Source organism: Bos taurus, chromosome 7 (assembly GCF_002263795.3).
Source record: "Bos taurus isolate L1 Dominette 01449 registration number 42190680 breed Hereford chromosome 7, ARS-UCD2.0, whole genome shotgun sequence".
Taxonomy (NCBI): domain Eukaryota; kingdom Metazoa; phylum Chordata; class Mammalia; order Artiodactyla; family Bovidae; genus Bos; species Bos taurus.
The window spans coordinates 17,831,628-17,851,233 of NC_037334.1; the positions used below are offsets into that span (position 1 = coordinate 17,831,628).

General features: G+C 47.8%; 1 protein-coding gene and 1 non-coding gene across 4 annotated transcripts; one reads left to right on the forward strand and one right to left on the reverse strand.

The window, feature by feature from the left end:
- Nucleotides 1–6,586: 6,586 nt before the first annotated feature.
- Nucleotides 6,587–6,683, reverse strand: MIR3432B (microRNA mir-3432b). Its single transcript, NR_129536.1, has one exon. It is a non-coding gene; the product is annotated as a microRNA mir-3432b (primary transcript).
- Nucleotides 6,684–7,296: 613 nt separating this feature from the next.
- Nucleotides 7,297–12,772, forward strand: TNFSF14 (TNF superfamily member 14). Of its 3 annotated transcripts, NM_001101855.2 has the most exon segments (5): nucleotides 7,420–7,741; nucleotides 9,834–9,843; nucleotides 10,121–10,162; nucleotides 10,795–10,934; nucleotides 10,965–11,647. In NM_001101855.2, coding segments are annotated over 5 exon segments (651 nt in total). In that variant the 5' UTR covers nucleotides 7,420–7,540; the 3' UTR covers nucleotides 11,223–11,647.
- The last annotated feature ends 6,834 nt before the right edge of the window (nucleotides 12,773–19,606 follow it).

Consider the following 19,606-nt stretch of genomic DNA (forward strand, 5'->3'; position numbering starts at 1 on the left):
GAGTCACCAACCCCCAGAATCAGATGCACCCAGTCAATGCCTAGTAACTGCCAACAGAAGACACACCAACATGTAGGTGGCAGCCCATGTGATGATTACGCAGCCCAAGCTTGCTCTGCTCACCACATGATGGGCCAACTAACCATAAGAGGTGTTGAAGCAAAGAACATGACTTTATTCGGAAAACTGGCTGACCCCGAAGATGGCAGACTAATGTCTCAAGGTAACCATCTTGTTGGGGTCTGGATGCCAGGTTCTTTTCTCTAAACAGAGAGGGAGAGACGGTGAGGAAGTAAAGTAAAAAGACCATTTATCTTGCAAAGTAGGACGGGGTGTGTTAATTTCTTCTTTTCTTACAGCCATTCACAGGTGGGCAGGGTCAGATTATCTCTCTGTGAGCTAAACAAAGGCACTTTAGTTCAAGTCAGGCAGAGGGGTAGGATCCTCTGAGACAGTCAGTCCATAACGTATGATTATAAGAACAAAAGCAAGTCACGGTTCCAAAAGCAAGTCACAGGTCCTGCCAGCTCACCCAGATGAGACAACTGAGGCAGAATCAGTTCTTCCCTGCAACACAATCAGCTACGAAGCCTGGATAGTGGTGAGTGTTGGCTGCCATTTAGGAAGCCAGTTGGAAGCAAAGGGGGGAACAGGGACCAGAGGAAGGTGCCTCATCTGTGACTCCAGGACACTAAAGTATGAGTCCCCTGAGAGCAACTCCTGTGGCTGTACAGAAATATAAGCCTGGGCTGACTCTGCCCACGGGCCACAATCCGTCAACCCTCATAAGCTCAATATGAGGTCATTGGAAGATTTGTACGGATGTGAGAACTGGACAGCGGCAGCTGCGCGACGCAGGGGTGGCGGCTACGAGGCACAGGGGTGAAGGCTGCGCGGCGCAGGGGCAGAGGCTGCACAGCGCAGGGGCGGCCGAGAGGAGCTACCCCACGTCCAAGGTCAGGAGCGGCAGCCGAGAGGAGCTACTCCACGTCCAAGGTAAGGAGCAGTGGCTGCGCTTTGCTGGAGCAGCCCCGAAGGGATATGTGTCCAAGATAAGAGAAACCCAAGTGCGGCTGAGAGGAGCTACCCCATGTCCAAGGTCAGGACTGGCGGCCGTGAAGAGATACCCCATGTCCAAGGTAAGGAGCAGTGGCTGCGCTTTGCTGGAGCAGCCCCGAAGGGATATGTGTCCAAGATAAGAGAAACTCAAGTGCGGCTGAGAGGAGCTACCCCATGTCCAAGGTCAGGACTGGCGGCCGTGAAGAGATACCCCATGTCCAAGGTAAGGAGCAGTGGCTGCGCTTTGCTGGAGCAGCCCTGAAGGGATATACGTCCAAGGTAAGAGAAACCCAAGTAAGACGGTAAGCGCTGAGAGAGGGCATCACAGGGCAGACAGACTGAAACCACAATCACAGACAACAACCAATCTGATCACACGGACCACAGCCTTGTCTAACTCAATAAAACTAAGCCATGCTATGTGGGGCCACGCAAGATGGATGGGTCATGGTGGAGAGGTCTGACATAATGTGGTCCATTGGAGAAGGGAATGGCAAACCACTTCAGTAGCCTTGCCTTGAGAACCCCATGAACAGTATGAAAAGGCAAAAAGATAGGACACTGAAAGATGAACTCCCCAGTTGGTAGGTGCCCAGTATGCTACTGGAGATCAGTGGAGAAATAACTCCAGAAAGAATGAAGGGAAGGAGCAAAAGCAAAAACAACACCCAGTTGTGGATGGGACTGGTGATAGAAGCAAGGTCCGATGCTGTAAAGAGCAGTATCGCATAGGAACCTGGAATGTCAGGTCCATGCATCAAGGCAAATTGGAAGTGGTCAAACAGGAGATGGCAAGAGTGAACATCGACATTCTAGGAATCAGCGAACTAAGATGGACTAGAATGGGTGAATTTAACTCAGATGATCATTATACCTACTACTGTGGGCAGGAATCCCTTAGAAGAAATGGAGTAGCCATCATGGTCAACAAGAGAGTCCGAAATGCAGTACTTGGATGCAATCTCAAAAACAGAATGATCTCTGTTCATTTCCAAGGCAAACCATTCAATATCACAGTAATCCAAGTCTATGGCCTGACCAGTAATGCTGAAGAAGCTGAAGGTTCTATGAAGACCTACAAGACCTTTTAGAACTAACACCCAAAAAAGATGTCCTTTTCATTATAGGGGACTGGAATGCAAAAGTAGGAAGTCAAGAAACACCTGGAGTAACAGGCAAATTTGGCCTTGGAATACAGAATGAAGCAGGGCAAAAGCTAATAGAGTTTTGCCAAGAGAACACACTGGTCATAGCAAACACTCTCTTCCAAAAACACAAGAGAAGACTACACATGGACATCACCAGACGGTCAACATTGAAATCAGATTGACTATATGCTTTGCAGCCAAAGATGGAGAAGCTCTATACATTCAGCAAAAACAAGACCAGGAGATGACTGTGGCTCAGATCATGAACTCCTCATTGCAAAATTCAAACTTAAATTGAAGAAAGTGGGGGAAACCACCAGACCATTCAGGTATGACCTAAATCAAATGCCTTATGATCATACAGTGGAAGTGAGAAATAGATTTAAGGGACCGGATCTGATAGAGTACCTGATGAACTATGAATGGAGGTTTGTGACATTGTACAGGAGACAGGGATCAAGACCATCCCCAAGAAATGCAAAAAAGCAAAATGGCTGTCTGAGGAGGCCTCACAAATAGTTGTGAAAAGAAGAGAAGTGAAAAGCAAAGGAGAAAAGGAAAGATATACCCATTTGAATGCAGAGTTCCAAAGAACTTCCAGATGTTCAAGCTGGTTTTAGAAAAGGCGGAGGAACCAGAGATCAAATTGCCAACATCCGCTGGACCATCGAAAAACCACTATGAGGTACCATTTCATGCCAGTCAGAATGGCTGCAATCCATAAGGCTACAAGCAATAAATGCTGGAGAGGGTGTGGAGAGAAGGGAACTCTCTTGCACTGTTGGTGGGAATGCAAACTAGTACAGCCACTATGGAGAACAGTGTGGAGATTCCTTAAAAAACTGGAAATAGAACTGCCTTATGATCCAGCAATCCCACTGCTGGGCATACACACTGAGGAAACCAGAAGGGAAAGAGACACGTGTACCCCAATGTTCATCGCAGCACTGTTTATAACAGCCAGGACATGGAAGCAACCTAGATGCCCATCAGCAGATGAATGGATAAGAAAGCTGTGGTACATATACACAATGGAGTATTACTCAGCCATTAAAAAGAATACATTTGAATCAGTTCTAATGAGATGGATGAAACTGGAACCTATTATACAGAGTGAAGTAAGCCAGAAAGAAAAACACCAATACAATATACTAACGCATATATATGGAATTTAGAAAGATGGAAACAATAACCCTGTATACGAGACAGCAAAAGAGACACTGATGTATAGATCAGTCTTATGGACTCTGTGGGAGAGGGAGAGGGTGGGGAGATTTGGGAAAATAGCATTGAAACATGTATAATATCATGTTTGAAACGAGTCGCCAGTCCAAGTTCGATGCACGGTACTGGATGCTTGGGGCTGGTGCATTGGGACGACCCAGAGGGAGGGGAGGGGAGGGAGGAGGGTGGAGGGTTCAGGATGGGGAACGCGGGTATACCTGTGGCGGATTCATTTCGATATTTGGCAAAACTAATACAATTATGTAAAGTTTAAAAATAAAATAAAATTTAAAAAAAATTTAAAAAAAGAATAAATTGCAGTTTAGAAACAAAAAAAAAAAAGAAAAAGCAAGAGAGTTCCAGAAAAACATCTATTTCTTCTTTATTGACTATGCCAAAGCCTTTGACTGTGTGGATCACAATAAACTGTGGAAATTCTGAAAGAGATGGGAATACCAGACCACCTGACCTGCCTCTTGAGAAACCTATATGCAGGTCAGGAAGCAACAGTTAGAGCTGGACATGGACCAACAGACTGGTTCCAAATAGGAAAAGGAGTACGTCAAGGCTGTATATTGTCACCCTGCTTGTTTAACTTATATGCAGAGTACATCATGAGAAATGCTGGGCTGGAAGAAGCAAAAGCTGGAATCAAGACTGCTGGGAGAAATCTCAATAACCTCAGATATGCAGATGACACCACCCTTATGGCAGAAAGTGAAGAAGAACTAAAGAGCCTCTTGATGAAAGTGAAAGAAGAGAGTGAAAAGGTTGGCTTAAAGCTCAACACTCAGAAAACTAAGATCATGGCATCTGGTCCCATCACTTATGGTAAATAGATGGGGAAACAGTGGAAACAGTGTCAGACTTTATTTTTGGGGGCTCCAAAATCACTGCAGATGGTGATTGCAGCCATGAAATTAAAAGGCGCTTACTCCTTGGAAGGAAAGTTATGACCAACCTAGACAGCATATTCAAAAGCAGAGACATTGCTTTGTCAACAAAGGTCCATCTAGTGAAGGCTATGATTTTTCCAGTAGTCATGTATGGATGTGAGAGTTGGATTATAAAGAAAGCTGAGCACAGAAGAATTGATGCTTTTGAACTGTGGTGTTGGAGAAGACTCTTGAGAGTCCCTTGGACTGCAAGGAGATCCAACCCGTCTATCCTAAAGGAAATCAGTCCTGGGTGTTCATTGGAAGGACTGATGTTGAAGCTGAAACTCCAATACTTTGGCCACCTGATATGAAGGGTTGACTCTTTGGAAATGCCCTGATGCTGGGAAAGATGGAGGGCAAGAGGAGAAGGGGATAACAGAGGATGAGATTGTTGATTGGCATCACTGGCTCAACAGACATGAGTTTGAGCAAACTCCAGGAAATAGTGAGGGACAGAGAAGCCTGGCATGCTGCAGTTCATGGAGTCACAAAGAATCAGACACAACTTAGTGGAAGAGATGAGAGTTGACTGAAGTGTTTAAAAGCTGATGCCAGGGGATTTCCTTGGAGGTCCAGTGGTTCATACTTCACGTTTGCACAGCAAGGGGCATGGATTCAATCCCTGGTTGGGGAGCTAGGATCCCACATGCCCCATAGTGTGACCAAAAAATTAAACTATAATTATTTTTTTAAGGCTGATGCCAGCAGTTCCTGTCCTAGGTATATACCCAAAAGAATTGTGACCTGGAACCCAAACACATGCACACACATGTTCGTAGCAGCATTTTTCAAAATAACAAAAAGGTGGAAATAATGTAAATATCCATTAATGGGTGAATGGATAAGCAAAATATGGTTCATCTACACACTGGAATGTTACTCAGCCTTAACAAGGAGTGAAGCACTGAACACGCGCTACAGTGTGAATGAATCTTGGAAACATTATCCTCAGTGAAAGAAGCCAGACACAAAAGACCACGTAGTGTGTGTTTCCATTTTTTTTTTTTTGAAATGCCCAACACAGGTCAATCCATAGAGCAGGAAAGCGGACTCATAGTTGCCAGGGTCTGGGGTAGGGGAGTTGGGGAATGACTTCTTGATGGTTGTAAGGTTTACCTTTGAGACACTGAAATGCTTTTGAACCAGATAGTGTTGTACAACACTGTAAATGTACTAAATAGACTGAGTTGCTTGCTTTAAAATGATTCATTTTGGGACTTCCCTGGTGGTCCAGTGGTTGAGAATCTGCCTTCCATTGCAGGGGACACAGGTTCAATCCCTGGTCAGGGAACTAAGGCCTCAGGGCACCTAAGCCCTCAAGCAGCAACTAGAGAGGCCTGTGCACCACAATTACTGAGCCCAAGAGCCACACCCAGAGAAGCCACAGTACCACAGTGAACACCCAGCAAGGTCAAAAAAAATTTTTTTTAATATAAATAAACAGTTCATTTTATGCTGTGTGAATTTACAACAATAAAATAAAAAAGAAATAAATAAGCAAGGCCATACTAGCTTGAAGGCACAGAATGAGTCATAAGATGGCATGAGGTAAAGCAGTGTATCCAGCTGGGAAGCTACTGTACCAGTCCAAGCAAAAACTGATGGGTCCCTTAGGGTTTTAGTCTGTTGGGGCTGCTATAAGAAGCTACCCTAGACTGAGTGGCTTAAACAACAGACATCTATTTCTCACAGTTCTAGAGGCTGGAAGTCTGAGACCAGGGTGCCTGCATGGCTGAGTTCCAAAGCAAGCCCTCTTGCTGGCCTGGCCTCCATCCCTCTCTGTCCCCACACAGCAGAGAAGGAGACAGAGCATATATCTCTTACAACTCCCCTTATAAACGCACTAATCCTGCTCAGGAGGGCTCCAACTTTGTGCCCTAGCCTTTCCCCAAGGCTCCACCTCTAAGTACTATCACGTTGGAGGTATTCACACATCAATGTAGGGGCTGAGGAACAAACATAGTCTATAGCACTTAGGGTGGTAGCGGTGGGGATGGAAATGGGTGGCTGGATTTGGGATCTGGCTCGGAGGTTGAATCCATTGGGCTTGCTGAGGGTGGAACGTCATGACAGGATGGAGGAGAGGTCCAGGAGGACTCCCAGGACTTGGCTTTAGTTAGCTGAGTGGATAGTGGTTCCACCCTCTGACTGTGAGTTTCAGTGGGACTTCACTGGTGGTCCACCGGCTAAGACTCCACTCTGAATGCAGGGGACCTGGGTTTGATCCCTGGACAGGGAACTAGATCCCACATGCTGCAACTAAGAGTTCGCATACCACAACTAAAGATCCCGAATGCCGCAACAAAGATCAAAGACCCCATATGCTTCAACTAAGACCCAGTACAGCCAGATAAATAAATAAATACTTAAAAACAAACCACACACACAAAAAAAACTTGCATGCATGCACACAGGAGTGTGTACAGACACACAAGCACACTTAAGCATGGGCATGCACTTGCACCTGCACACATCTGTATGCATACACTACACACATAGGTGCACACTTGCAACTATACACACACACATCCACACACTCATGCACACACATAATCACACCCACACACATGTACACACACAAACCACTCTTTGTGGGCATTTCCCATCACTCGTATTACCATTTCAAGCACTCTGTAGCCTTTTCTTACTTACTACGCTGGTCTTTCTCACTCCGCTAGAATAGGAGTACTTTAAGACCACAGACATCTGTCTCTCTTGCTTGCCGCTGTGCCCCCAAACCTAGAACAGTACCTGGGACACAGGAGGTGCTTAGCAAACATTTGGTGACCAAGTGAATGATGCCAAGGTGCTCAGCAAACACTTGGCAACGACGTGGTTGGTGCCATCAGAAGGGAAAGCTGGGACTTTTCGTCTCCCGTCCCCACCTGAGTCATGTCTCCAGATGCCTCTGGAAAGTGTGAGAGGCTCTGAGTGAGAGTGAGATGGGGCCAGCCTGGGGGTGGGGAGATGACAGGAAGGAGAGGAGGGCGTGTGGGGGAAAGGGGAGGGGCCGAGCCCCAGCTCTAAAGGCAGCCCCGGGACCCACGAGTGCCTGTCGGCAGTGTGAGAAGCCCAGGCGTGTTGGGCAATCGTGGTTTCCTCTCTCCTGGCCTGAAGGATTCAGCCAGGCCAGCCAGACCCCAAGCATCTTGGGGCCTCATCCACTCAGGCATGGAAGAGACAGTTGCAAGGCCCTCGGTGTTCGTGGTGGATGGACAGACAGACATCCCATTCAGGAGGCTGGGGCACAGCCGCAGGAGACAGCCCTGCAGTGCTGCCCAGCTGGGACTGGGCCTCATGCTGCTGTTGTTGGTGGCTGGACTGGCTGTCCAGGGCTGGTTCCTGCTGCAGCTGCACTGGCGCCTAGAGGAGATTGGTGCCCCGCTGCAGGTAAGCACCACTGGGGTGGGGGTGGGGATCTCCAAGCCAATGTCACTGAGCATCTGTACGTGTGTGTGTGCAAAGATGGAGGACAGACTAAGAGCAGTCCCAGGCAAGCTAATTCACCTCTGGGACCTCAGTTTCCTCATCCATGAAATGGGCATGATAATAAGAGTCTCCATAGGGAATAAAACAAAATATTGTGTGTGTGGCACAGGCAAAGTGAAGTGAAGTCACTCAGTCATATCCGACTCTTTGCAACCCCATGAACTGTAGCCTACCAGGTTCCTCCACCCCTGGGATTTTCCAGGCAAGAATACTGGAGTGGGTTGCCATTTCCTTCTCCAGGAGATCTTCCTGACCCAGGGATTGAACCCGGGTCTCCTGCATTGTAGGTAGACGCTTTACCGTCTGAGCCACCAGGGAAGCCATTCAATAAATGGGAACTGACTTTTTTTTAATTGAGATGTAATTGACATAGAACATTGTGTAAGTTTAAGATGTACAAACAACATATTGATTTGTATATAAATACTGCAATGGCATCACATAATTATAATTTCTTCTAGTGATGGGAACTAACAAAACCTAGGTGTTTAGGAGCAGACTTCTCAGGTGCCTCAGTGGTAAAGAATCTACCTGCCAATGCAAGAGACACAGGACATTCGATTTCGATCCCTGAGTCGGGAGGATCCCTTGGAGGAGGCAGTGGCAACCCACTCCAGTATTCTCACCTGGAGAATTCCATGGACAGAGGAGCCTGGTGGGCTGCAGTCCATGGGGTTGCAAAGAGTCAGACACAACTGAAGCGACTAAGCACACATACCTCTAGGAAGCTTAATGTTTTATAAAACAGTTGTGTTGTCTGTAGCCCCCAGAACCGCCATCCTGACATGGCTAGTTGTTTGTTTGTTTTTAAAATATTTATCTGATTCCTCAGTTTGACCACTTTTAAAAATATTTTAATTAAAAAAATTTTTTTGGCCACATCGCACAGCAGTGGGGTCAGACGTTCGCCCTTAAATTGGAAGTTCAGAGTCTTAACCGCTGGACCACCATGGAAGCCCCTGACCTAGCTAGTCATTATCAGCAGTACCCTGATCACCACTATCAGGGCTCTCACTAAGCCACTTGTCTCAGTCTGTGCGCATGTCTCTCTGCATCCGTTTCCTATGACCATGGATGTCTCTGCCACACCTGTAGGTCTGTATGTCCCATGCCATCCCCATGCAGTCTCGGCCTTTTTTGTTTCCAGGTCCTTTTCCTCCTCGTGGCTGGACCTGATGGCCACAGGCCCACTTGGACCTGTGCTGCTATCCCACACACGTGTACCAACACAGCTACTTCCTCACTCATCTACAGCCTGTGTATTGACGTTGTCTGTCTTTGTTACTGGGTCTCTGTATGCGCAGACCCAGGTGAATCTGTAAACCCTGCACCCGTGTATCTGCCTCCATGTGTGTCTTGTCAGTGTGTCCAGGTCTGTGTTCGTGTCTGTATTCATGTGTTTGCATTTATGTACAAGTGTCCAGCCATTCAGGTGACTGTGTGTCTTCTGTGGGTGTGTGTGCTAAGTTACTTCAGTCCTGTCCAACTCTGCAACCCCATAGACTGTAGCCTGCCAGGCTCCTCTGGCCCTGGAATTCTCCAGGCTAGAATACTGGAGTGGGTTGCCATTTTCTTCTCCAGGGATTAGCCATTGCCTTCTCCAGTGGGTTGCCATTTCCTGATCCAGGGATTGAGTTCCCTAGCACTTATGTAATAAACACTTCTATAGCGCTTGCTCTGTGCCAGGCATTGTAATACACTTTCCACATGGTAATTCAAACCAGGCGTTTTCCATGTGTCCATTTACAAGAGGGGAAAACTGAGGTACTGGCTGGTTAAGAGCCTGCTGGGTGGCAGGGAGTAGAGGCAGGGCATGCACGTGGCCTTGGAGTCAACGGAGGGCGACGTCTGTGCCCGTGGTCTGCGTGTGCCTCTTGGCCACGAGTCTGAGTGATACCAGGGCGTGGGCCCCACAGATCCTCACCATGGGACTGCTCTGTACTTTCAGGACAAAAGTGAGAAGCACTGGGAGGAGCTGCTGCAAGGTGAGTCAGGGTCCTGGTCCCCCCCCCCCAACCAGAAGGGGACGGTATGGTTCCCATGCTGCCCCCACCCCCTCACTCAGTCCATTGCCCAATGCAATTTGCACAACTGGCCCAAGCCCCACGGAAGCCCCTCCCCCAGGCCGGAGAAGCAGAAGTTTGGGTCACTCCGGAAAGGGTGAGGTTGACACCAGGAGGTGGACTAGATGACCCCTCTGGAGGCTGGCCCTTTACCCCCCACCACCACCTTCACCTCTGACCTCTGATTCTCTCTCTCCAGAGCAGAAGCCCAAGCAAGACAAACCAGCAGCACACCTCACAGGTGAGGGGGCCCTCAAGTCCTGGCAGGGGGTAAGAGGGTTCAGTGGGTCCTGGGGAGACCAGACAGACACCCCAATTGTGGCTGAGTACTCCTTTATTCATTAGTTCTTCAAAGCTGCCCAGAGCACAGACACTGCCTGAGTCCATGAATTTCTAATTTCATTTATTGAATAAACCCTTGTAGGGTGCTTACTCTCTGGCTCACACTGTGATGGGCTTTCCACCTCTTCATTTATTCGATCCTTAGCCAGGACTGTTCATAGCTCCATTTTCCAGAGAGGGAGACTGAGGCATACAGAGGTTATAAGGCTGCTGGGCCATGCTGTGTTTTGCTTATATCCTTAGTTCTGCCACTTAACAATTTCTGACAGTTTGGGCGAATCGATTGCTCTGTGCCTCGGTTTCCCCACCTGCAAGAAGGGGGTGAAAGCGTTAAGATGGAGGATAAGCAAGTTATTTTGCCCCTTACTGTGCTTCAGTTTCCCTACCTGTAAAGTGAGGATAAAGTGAATGCATACATTTAAAGCCTAGCACAGAGCAAGGTGGCGCTCAGAGAGGGCTGGCGACTGGCCTGGGGTCCCACTGCAAGCAGGAGACGTGCGCTCACCAGCCCTGCTCTGTCTCCCTCCACAGGGGCCGACTTCAGCCTGACCAGCAGGGAAGGCCCGCTGCGGTGGGAGACGAAACTGGGCCTGGCCTTCTTGAGGGGCCTTAGCTACCGGGATGGGGCCCTGGTGGTTGCCCAGGCCGGCTACTACTACATCTACTCCAAGGTGCAGCTGGGTGGTACGGGCTGCTCCCAGGGATTGACCGGCTGCCTGCCCATCACCCACGGGCTCTACAAGCGCACCGCCAGCTACCCCGAGGAGGTGGAGCTGCTGGTCAACCGGCGGTCGCGGTGCGGGAGAGCAGACGGCTCCCAGGTGTGGTGGGACAGCAGCTTCCTGGGCGGAGTGGTCCACCTGGACGTGGGGGACGAGGTGGTGGTACGCATGCCCGGCGAGCGCGTGATCCAAGTCCATGACGGCACACGCTCCTACTTCGGGGCCTTCATGGTGTGAAGGACGTGGTCGGGGCTAATCTAACGTGCGTCTTCGACAAGTAAGAGACCTCAGAGGATGCCTCTGGACACAGAAGAACACGAGCGGAGGTTTTTAGAGCGGGCCTGGGGGACACCCAAACTTGACAGGTGGAGAGCTCAATGGGGACCAGCGAGGCCGAGAACCCAGCTGCCCCAGGAACCAGCAGGCACCTCTGAAGGACCAAAGGAGACTGCAGGCCCTGCAGTGGACAGCACTGAGGGGGTCTGTTAGCCCCCAGGCAGGGGCTAAAGCTGGTCTTGATATTCAGGGAGGGGTGAGGGGTGGCTATTTATACTTCTGACTCAGATCAAAGGGACATGGTGATGGTGGTGGTGGTTGGCTAAGACAGGAAATTGTATTTATACTTTTGATTCAGATTAAAGTGGGACACTGGGGTCCGGGGAGTTGACTGAGAACAGAAAATTTCTTAACACCCTCTACCCTCTCACAAGTGTGGGTGGAGTCTGGGGGTTGGTGAGGATTTATCCTCAAGAATCACCCACCCTGGAGAGCCCAGCCCAGCCCAGCCCTACCCATGGTCATAGTCATGACCCAAGTTCCACCCATGGGGCTTGCGGCCACACCACAGCCTGGCCACGAAGCTACACTCAGAGAAGCAGGCGTAGGGACGTGCTGGGAGGTGTTCAACAACCAGCTGTCCCCGGAGGGGACACCCATTTCCTTGGTGTAAATATTCCCTCTGTGGTTGGTTTCTGGCTCCCAGTGTATATCATCCACAGGTTGGCTGACACCCAGCACCGCTGTTTCAGCACCCAAGCTAGAGGCTGGTGCACAGGCACTTAGAAAATGTTTCTAGAGAGAAAAAGAAAAAGAGAGAAAGAGAGAGTGAGAGAAGCAAGGGAGAGAAGGGAGGAAAAATTAAAGAAAGGTGGAAAGAAAGAAAAGGGGAAAGAAGAGAAAGATGGATAGATAAAGACAGAAAAGAAATAAAGGTGGAAAGGAAGGCAGGAACAAAGGGTGAAAGAAAGGTAGAAAGAAAGGGTGAAAGAAAAGAAAGATGGATTGATAGAGAAAGAAAGAAAAGGTGGAAATGAAGGAAGAGTGAAAGGAAAGAGAAAAGGCATAAAAAGTGAAAGAAAGAAACTGTCATCACAGCTACAGCATCCCAGAGAATCACAAGATCAGCCACTCCTTGACAACCATAGACACATACACACCAAACATCAGATTCTCACACAACCTGGAAGTCCTAGACAGCAGAGCAAAGCCTCAGTCACAGACACGCATCGCAACCACATACGACACAGTCACACACAAGTCATTGTCACAGCCTGTCACCCACACTGGGCCGTACAGTCACACCACGTATGACACACGGGATGCAATGCTTTTCGTGTCAGACTTCCACATGCTGCATCACGGTCACACCCATCATACACACTTGCAGCCTCACAATGACACACACACATAGCCAGTTCTTCCCAGCCACCTCACATCCTGGGGTGAGGACCAGACTTAGTCTGTAGCCCTTGGACCACTGGCCTTGGAAATAAATGCTGAACATTGCAGCTGGTCTGTCTAGTTCTTAGGGGGGCAGGTGGCTCATGGAGGCCCAGGGACAGCTGGAATGACCCACAGAGGTCACTTTTACAGCTGAGAACTCTGAACCCAGCTGACCCAACTCCATGCAGGAAGTTTAGCGGGGAAACCAGAGACCTGGTGCCCAGGTGTGCTTTAGCCTCAAATCCACAGTTCCTGAGAAAGCAGAGGCTACACACTTCAGTACCCTTCTTGCTGACATTCAGCACAGACTGGCACTCTACCCAGCCAGCTGGGAGCTTGGGGTAACAGGGCATCCAAGAGTGTGGGAAGGGACAGGTAATGATATGCTTACAGACCTGATGCTTTATGCAAATGAGCATGGACCCAGGAAGCAAGGTTTCCCTGGACCCTAGGAGCTCAGACCCCAGAGGAGAATGAATCACTCTTGTTATTGTTGACACAGTTGCCTGGTAAAGGGGTGAAGGGAACCGGCTTTGCCATCTGATGGTCTTGGGTTCCAAGTCTACTCTGTCATTTCCTGGCCATGTGACACAGGAGCAAACCCCGTCACCTCTCCATGCCCAGTTTCCTCATCTGTGAAATACTAGGTAACAAGAATTCTCACCTCCTGGGTTTATTATAAAGATGAAATCAGACGAGGGACTCCCCTGGTGGTCCAGTGGCTAAGACTCCGCAACTCCCAAAGCAGGAGGCCCCGGTTCAATCCCTGGTCAGGGAACTAGATCCCATATACCGCAACTGAGAGTTTGAATGCTGAAACTAAAGATCCCTCGTGCCACAACTAAGACCCAGTGCAGCGAAATAAATAATTTTTTTTTCCAAAAAGAAACAGTGAATTTTAAAATCAGATGAGGAAAAAAGCCACTTGGTATGGTGCCTGGTATGCAGGAAGAGATCCATAAGTACATGAGTGTCATTTAGAGATATTAAGGAGAGCATTTGTCAGGCATGTCCCCTGCACCAGGCATCTTGTGCAAGTCACATCTTTTTATTTTTTAAATGAAGGATAATTGCTTTACATAATTTTGTTGTTTTCTGTCAAACATCAACATGAATCAGCCATAGGTGGCGAGTCACATCTTTATCTGCACCTCTGGGCAGGAGTTGCTGTTGCCCCCACTTTCCAGATGCAGCAACCAAGGCTGGGTGCCTCCCCCACCCCACTCTGCCCACACCAAGGGCACCCAGCTTCATGCCTCTTTGGCTGGGCTGGTGGGAGGTGAAACAGCCCCAGGGGCCCAGCCTCCACCCATGCTGGAGTTTCCTTTACTCTCTTCGTGGTCGTTCTGTTTCCGTGGCTTTGATGAGAAGACCGGGGTGTGTGCGTGTGTGTCTGAGGGGGACTCATCAAAGTCACCAGCAGCCACCAACATCTGCCTGGGGATGGAACCTCTACAGAGTTGAGCCTCCTAAGATCACCTTTGGGAGGGGCTTTGATTTCAGATAAAGTGCGGGAGCAGGAAGCCCCCAGCCCAGGCCAGTGACCTATTTACAACTTCTTAGAAGTCTATCTACTTGATTTCCGCTACCACCACCGATATCTTTTCAGATTTCACCCTCTCCCCGCCCCATCATCTCTTTCTCAATACCCAAAGTCTCCTGTCTTCACTTGATACCACCCCACCCACCGCGCCCGCCCCCCCACCCCTGCCCTGGAACAGAAAACTCTTCTCCTTCTCCCCTTCTCTTGCCAGGATCCAGAGGTAATAGAAGGAAAAATCATAGCAATTAAATTGTTTCCTACTTTCCTGTGATGACACTATGCCCCTCCCTGCTGCGTTATTATGCCATACAAACAGAGATGCATCGTCTCCAAGAAACAGAACCTGCATGATTGGGGAAGAACCTGCATGCCATGTGGCCCAAACAAACAAACAGAAATAAAGTATCAAAACTTAAAAAAAAATTTTTTCCGATTCTTTTCAGTTATTACATAAGGTGATCTTACGTCTGTAGATGTAAGATCACATCTGATCACCGAGTGTGTTTTTTAAACAGCAATTAGTAGCCAGTGTTTAAAGGTTATGAAACTTTGCACATGGACAAATCGAGATTTCTGGGCAAGTTGGGGGCTGTGACGGCAACCCAGGTTGGGTAGCAGCTGTCCCCTGTGGAGAGGGTATCAGTTCATCAGTCTCCACCCCTCTCCATGGTCTTCCACTTGAAGACTGAGTGTCAGTTGCCTTTCATCATCACGTCTGCATGACTGTTTTTCTTAAAACAATAATGATCTTTAAGTATAGGTCATACTAATGCACGCACCGCATGCCAGGCACTGTGCTAAATGCATTGCTGTTGTTCACTCGCTAAGTCATTCATGTCTGACTCTTTGTGACCCCATGGGTTGCAGTGCGCCAGGCTTCCCTGTCCTTCACCATCTCCCAGAGTTTGCTCAAACTCATGTCCATTGAGTCAATGATGCTATCCAACCATCTAATCCTCTGTTGACCCCTTCTCTTTTTGCCTTCAGTCTTTCCCATCACCAGGGTCTTCCCCAGAGAGTCAGTTCACACAATTCGAAAGCATCAGTTATCTGGCATTCAGCCTTCTTTAATTCACAGTAACTCACTGAATTCTCACAATGACCCTATTGGTGGGGGGTGGGTACTGTTATAATACCCATTTGATAGATGGGGAAATCAAGGCACAGAGAGGTTAAATCATTTCTCCATCAAAGGTGGGAACGTATATGACAGCCTGAGATGACCATGAATTTCAAGAAAATTAAGAGTTCCTAGTTGTATTAGTTCCCTGTTGCTGCTTAAGGCAATACTAAATTGGTTATCTTACAGTTTTAGAAGTCAGAAGTCAGAAATGAGTCTTAAGGGACAAAATCAAGGCTGAGTCCCTTCGCTGTTCACTTGTAACTACCACAACATTGTTAATCGGCTACACTCCAAAACAAAATTAAAAGTTCAAAAAAAAATAAAGAATTAGAAACATTAAAAAAAAAAGAATGAAGGAGGGATCTTGTCTGATTGTTTATTTTTAATTGAAGGGTAATTGCTTTACAGTATTGTGTTGGTTTCTACCAAACATCAACATGAATCAGCCATAGATTACCTATGTCCCTCCCATCGTCTGATTCTTAAGCCGCGCACGCACACGGTGCCCAGCTTCTTCTGATCCACCCAGCCCCTGTTTGTGCCCCTATAGTCTCTCTAGAGTGGTGCACTCTCTGCTACTCCTGAGCCTTGCTCAGGAGGCTGGTATTCAGGCTGGGTTTAGGTACAGGAAACTCTTTGAGGCGCTCTGTGGCTTCAGCTGCCCAGAGACACCATTGAGTCATTTCCTCTCCGGAGACCTGCAGTCTCTCTGCAACAGGGAACAGGACTCCAGCCTCTTCTAGTTTTCAGTCCCCTTTCTCCAGAATTTCTCAGGGGGATGTAGCCTTTCCCCTTTCCAGGGTTGTTTTCTCCAAAAAGCAGAGCACAGGAACTGCCCAGCCTGTAATGGATGCTGAATTGTGTTCCCCCCAGAATTCATTTGTTGAAGTTCAAACCCCAGTATCTGCCAATGTAACTATATTTGGAGATGGCGCCTTATGGGAGAAAATTAAGGTGATTCGAGTGGGCCTTAATCCAATGTGACTGGTGTCCTTATAAGAAGATCTTTTTTGATCCACCTCCTGAAGTAAGGAAAATAAAAACAAAAATAAACAAATGGGACTTAATTAAACTTAAAAGCTTTTGCACAGCAAAGGAAACCATAATCAAGATGGAAAGACAACCCTCAGAAGAGGAGAAAATATTTGCAAATGAAGCAACTGACAAGGGATTAATCTCCAAAATAGACAAACAGCTCATGCAACTCAATATCAAGTAGACAAACAACTTTATCCAAAAAATTGGCAGAAAATATAAATAGACACTTCTCCCAAGAAGACAGATGGCCAAGAGGCACATGAAAAGATGTTCAGCTTCACTAATTATTGGTGGTGGTGTTCAGCCACTAAGTCGTGTCCAACACTTCGAGACCCCATGGACTGTAGCCCAGCAGGCTCCTCTGTCTATGGGATTTCCCAGGCAAGAATGGGAGTGAGTTGCTATTTCCTTCTCCAAGGGATCTTTCTGGATCAGGGATTGGATCCATGTCTCCTGCACTGGCAGGTGGATTATTTACCACTGAGCCATCAGAGAAGGCCATCCATCGACAGAAGAATGGATAAAGAAGATATGGCACATATATATAATGGACTATTACACAGCCATAAAAAGGAACCAAACTGTGCCATTTGCAGAGACGTGAATGAGCCTAGAGACTGTTGTACAAAGTGAAGTAAGTCTGAAAGACAAAAACAAATAGATATTAACACATATATGTGGAATCTAGAAAAATGGTACATATGAACCTATTAGCAAAGCAGAAATAGAGACACACACGTAGAAAACAGACATGGATGCCAAGGAGGGAAGGTGGGGTGAGATCAATTGTGAGACTGGGATTGACATATACTCACTACTATGTATAAAACAGGTAACTAGTGAGAACCTACTGTACCACACAGGGAACAATACTCAATGCTCTGTGTTGACCTAAATGGGAAAAAAATCTAAAAAAGAGTGAGATATGCATATGTATACCTGATTCACTTTGCTGCACACCTGAAACTAAGACAACATTGTAAAGCAACTATATGTCAATTGAAAAATAATTTAAGAGAAAGAAAAGATTAGGACACACATACACACAGAGGTAAGACCACGTGAGGACACAGAGTGGTCTCTGCAAACCTAGGAGCAAGGCTTCAGAAGGCAGCAGCACTGCTGACACCGTGAGCTTGGATTTCCAGCCTGCAGGACTGTGAGAAGATACACTTCTGTTGTTTAGGTCACTCCGGCTGTGGTCCTTTGTTAGGGCAGCCCCATGAACTAATATATCATCCTGACCCTCCCCACAACCCCATTACCTGGGAAGAGTTAAGATGTGCCAAGTGCTGGGCTTCCCCGGTGGCTCAGTGGATAAGAATCTGCCTGCCAATGCAAGGGACATAGGTTCATTCCCTGGTCCAGGAAGATTCCACATGCCCCGGAGCAACTAAGCCTGTGTGCCACAACCACTGAGCTTGTGCTCTAAGCCCGGGAGCCACGATTACTGAAAGGCCACGTGTCCCGAAGTCCATGCTGTGCAACAAGAGAGGCCACTGCAATGAGAAGCTCGTGCACTGCAATGGGGAAGTGGCCCCCACTCGCCACAACTAGAGAAAAGCCCCTGAAGCAACAAAGCATAGTCAAAAATAAATTAAAAAAAATTTTTAAGATATACCAAATGCTGAGTGGAGTGGCTCCTGGCACAACTAGGTGCTCAGGAAACACTGGCCATCGTTGTCGGGCTTCCCCGATGGCCCAGCAGTAAAAGAATCAGCCTGCAATGCAGGAGACACTCAGGAGATGAGAGTTCGGTCCCTGGATTGGGAAGATTCCCTGGAGGAGGATGTGGCAACCCACTCAAATATTCCTGCCTGAAAATTTCAGTCAGGGGAGCCTGGCGGGCTACAGTCCATGGAGTCACAAAGAGTCAGACACAACTGAGTGAGCACATACATCGTTGCTGATGCTATTATTTATTTCTCCTGTCCCTTTCCCATTCAGGTAGTAGTTGACTTTGCATCTTCATTTCTTCACAAAAGAGATGGTGGAAAGCAGGAATCACCTACTAGTCTCCTCCTGGCATTGATCTCCAAAAAGCACAAAGTGATAAAGAGGTTTGAGGTTTGGCCAGAACTTGGTGGTTGGGGGGGGAGGTGTGGGGATGATTTTGAAGAGCCACCCCAGCTTCAGAGCTTCCCATGAGACCCACTGAAGTATCTGTCATCAGAGCCCAGCTCTTCCCTCTGCAGAGTCCCAATGCCCTCCCGCAAGCTGAGCCTGACAGCATTCTACAATTAATTAACCTCCAGCATGCAAATCTCCCTTGCAGGTTTGTTTTACAGAAACTCAAAATTGATGCTTTCTATCTGTAGTACTGGAGAAGAGTCTCAAGAGTCCCTTGGACAGCAAGGAGAGCAAACCAGTCAACCCTAGAGGAAACCAACCCTGAATATTCATTGGAAGGACTGATGCTGAAGGTGAAGCTCAACACTTTGGCCACCTGATGTGAAAAGCCAACTCATTGGAGAAGATCCTGATGTTGGGAAACTCTGAGGGCAGGAGGAGAAGGAGGCGACAGAGGATGAGATGGTTGGATAGCATCACTGACTCAATGGACATGAGTTTGAGCAAACTCCAGGAGATGATGAAGGACAGAGAAGCCTGGTGTGCTGCAGTCCATGGGCTCTCAAAGAGTCAGACATGAATGACTTAGCGAGTGAAAAACAACAACAACAAGCCATGGGGTCTCAAAGAGTTGGACACGACTGAGCTACTCAACAACAAATCTTTCCAGAGTGGTCTCAGCGGAGACAGACAGACCCTGCTCCTGCTACAAACTCATAGACATCCAAATAAAGTCTAATGAAATATTACAACATACAGGGACGTCCCTGGTGGTCCAGTGGCTAAGACTGAGCTCCCAAAGCAGAGGGCCCGGGTTTGATCCCTGGTCAGGGAATTGGATCCCACCTGTGGCAACTAAGACCCGGTGCAGCCAAATAAATAAATAAAAACAAATATTTTCAAAAATTTTAATATGTCACAATATATCAATGAACTTGAAGAAAGAAACATCCCTAGCTGCTCCTGGAAGAGAGAAATTAAAGCCAGAGTGACAATGCAGGGGCTGTTGCTCTATGGATTGAGGTGGGAGGGTTAGTCCGAAAAGTGGACTCTCAGGGTGAAGCAATGGGGATCTGGTATCCCTTGGGGACAGCTACGTGGCTCTGATGTGGCTCAGAGGCTGAG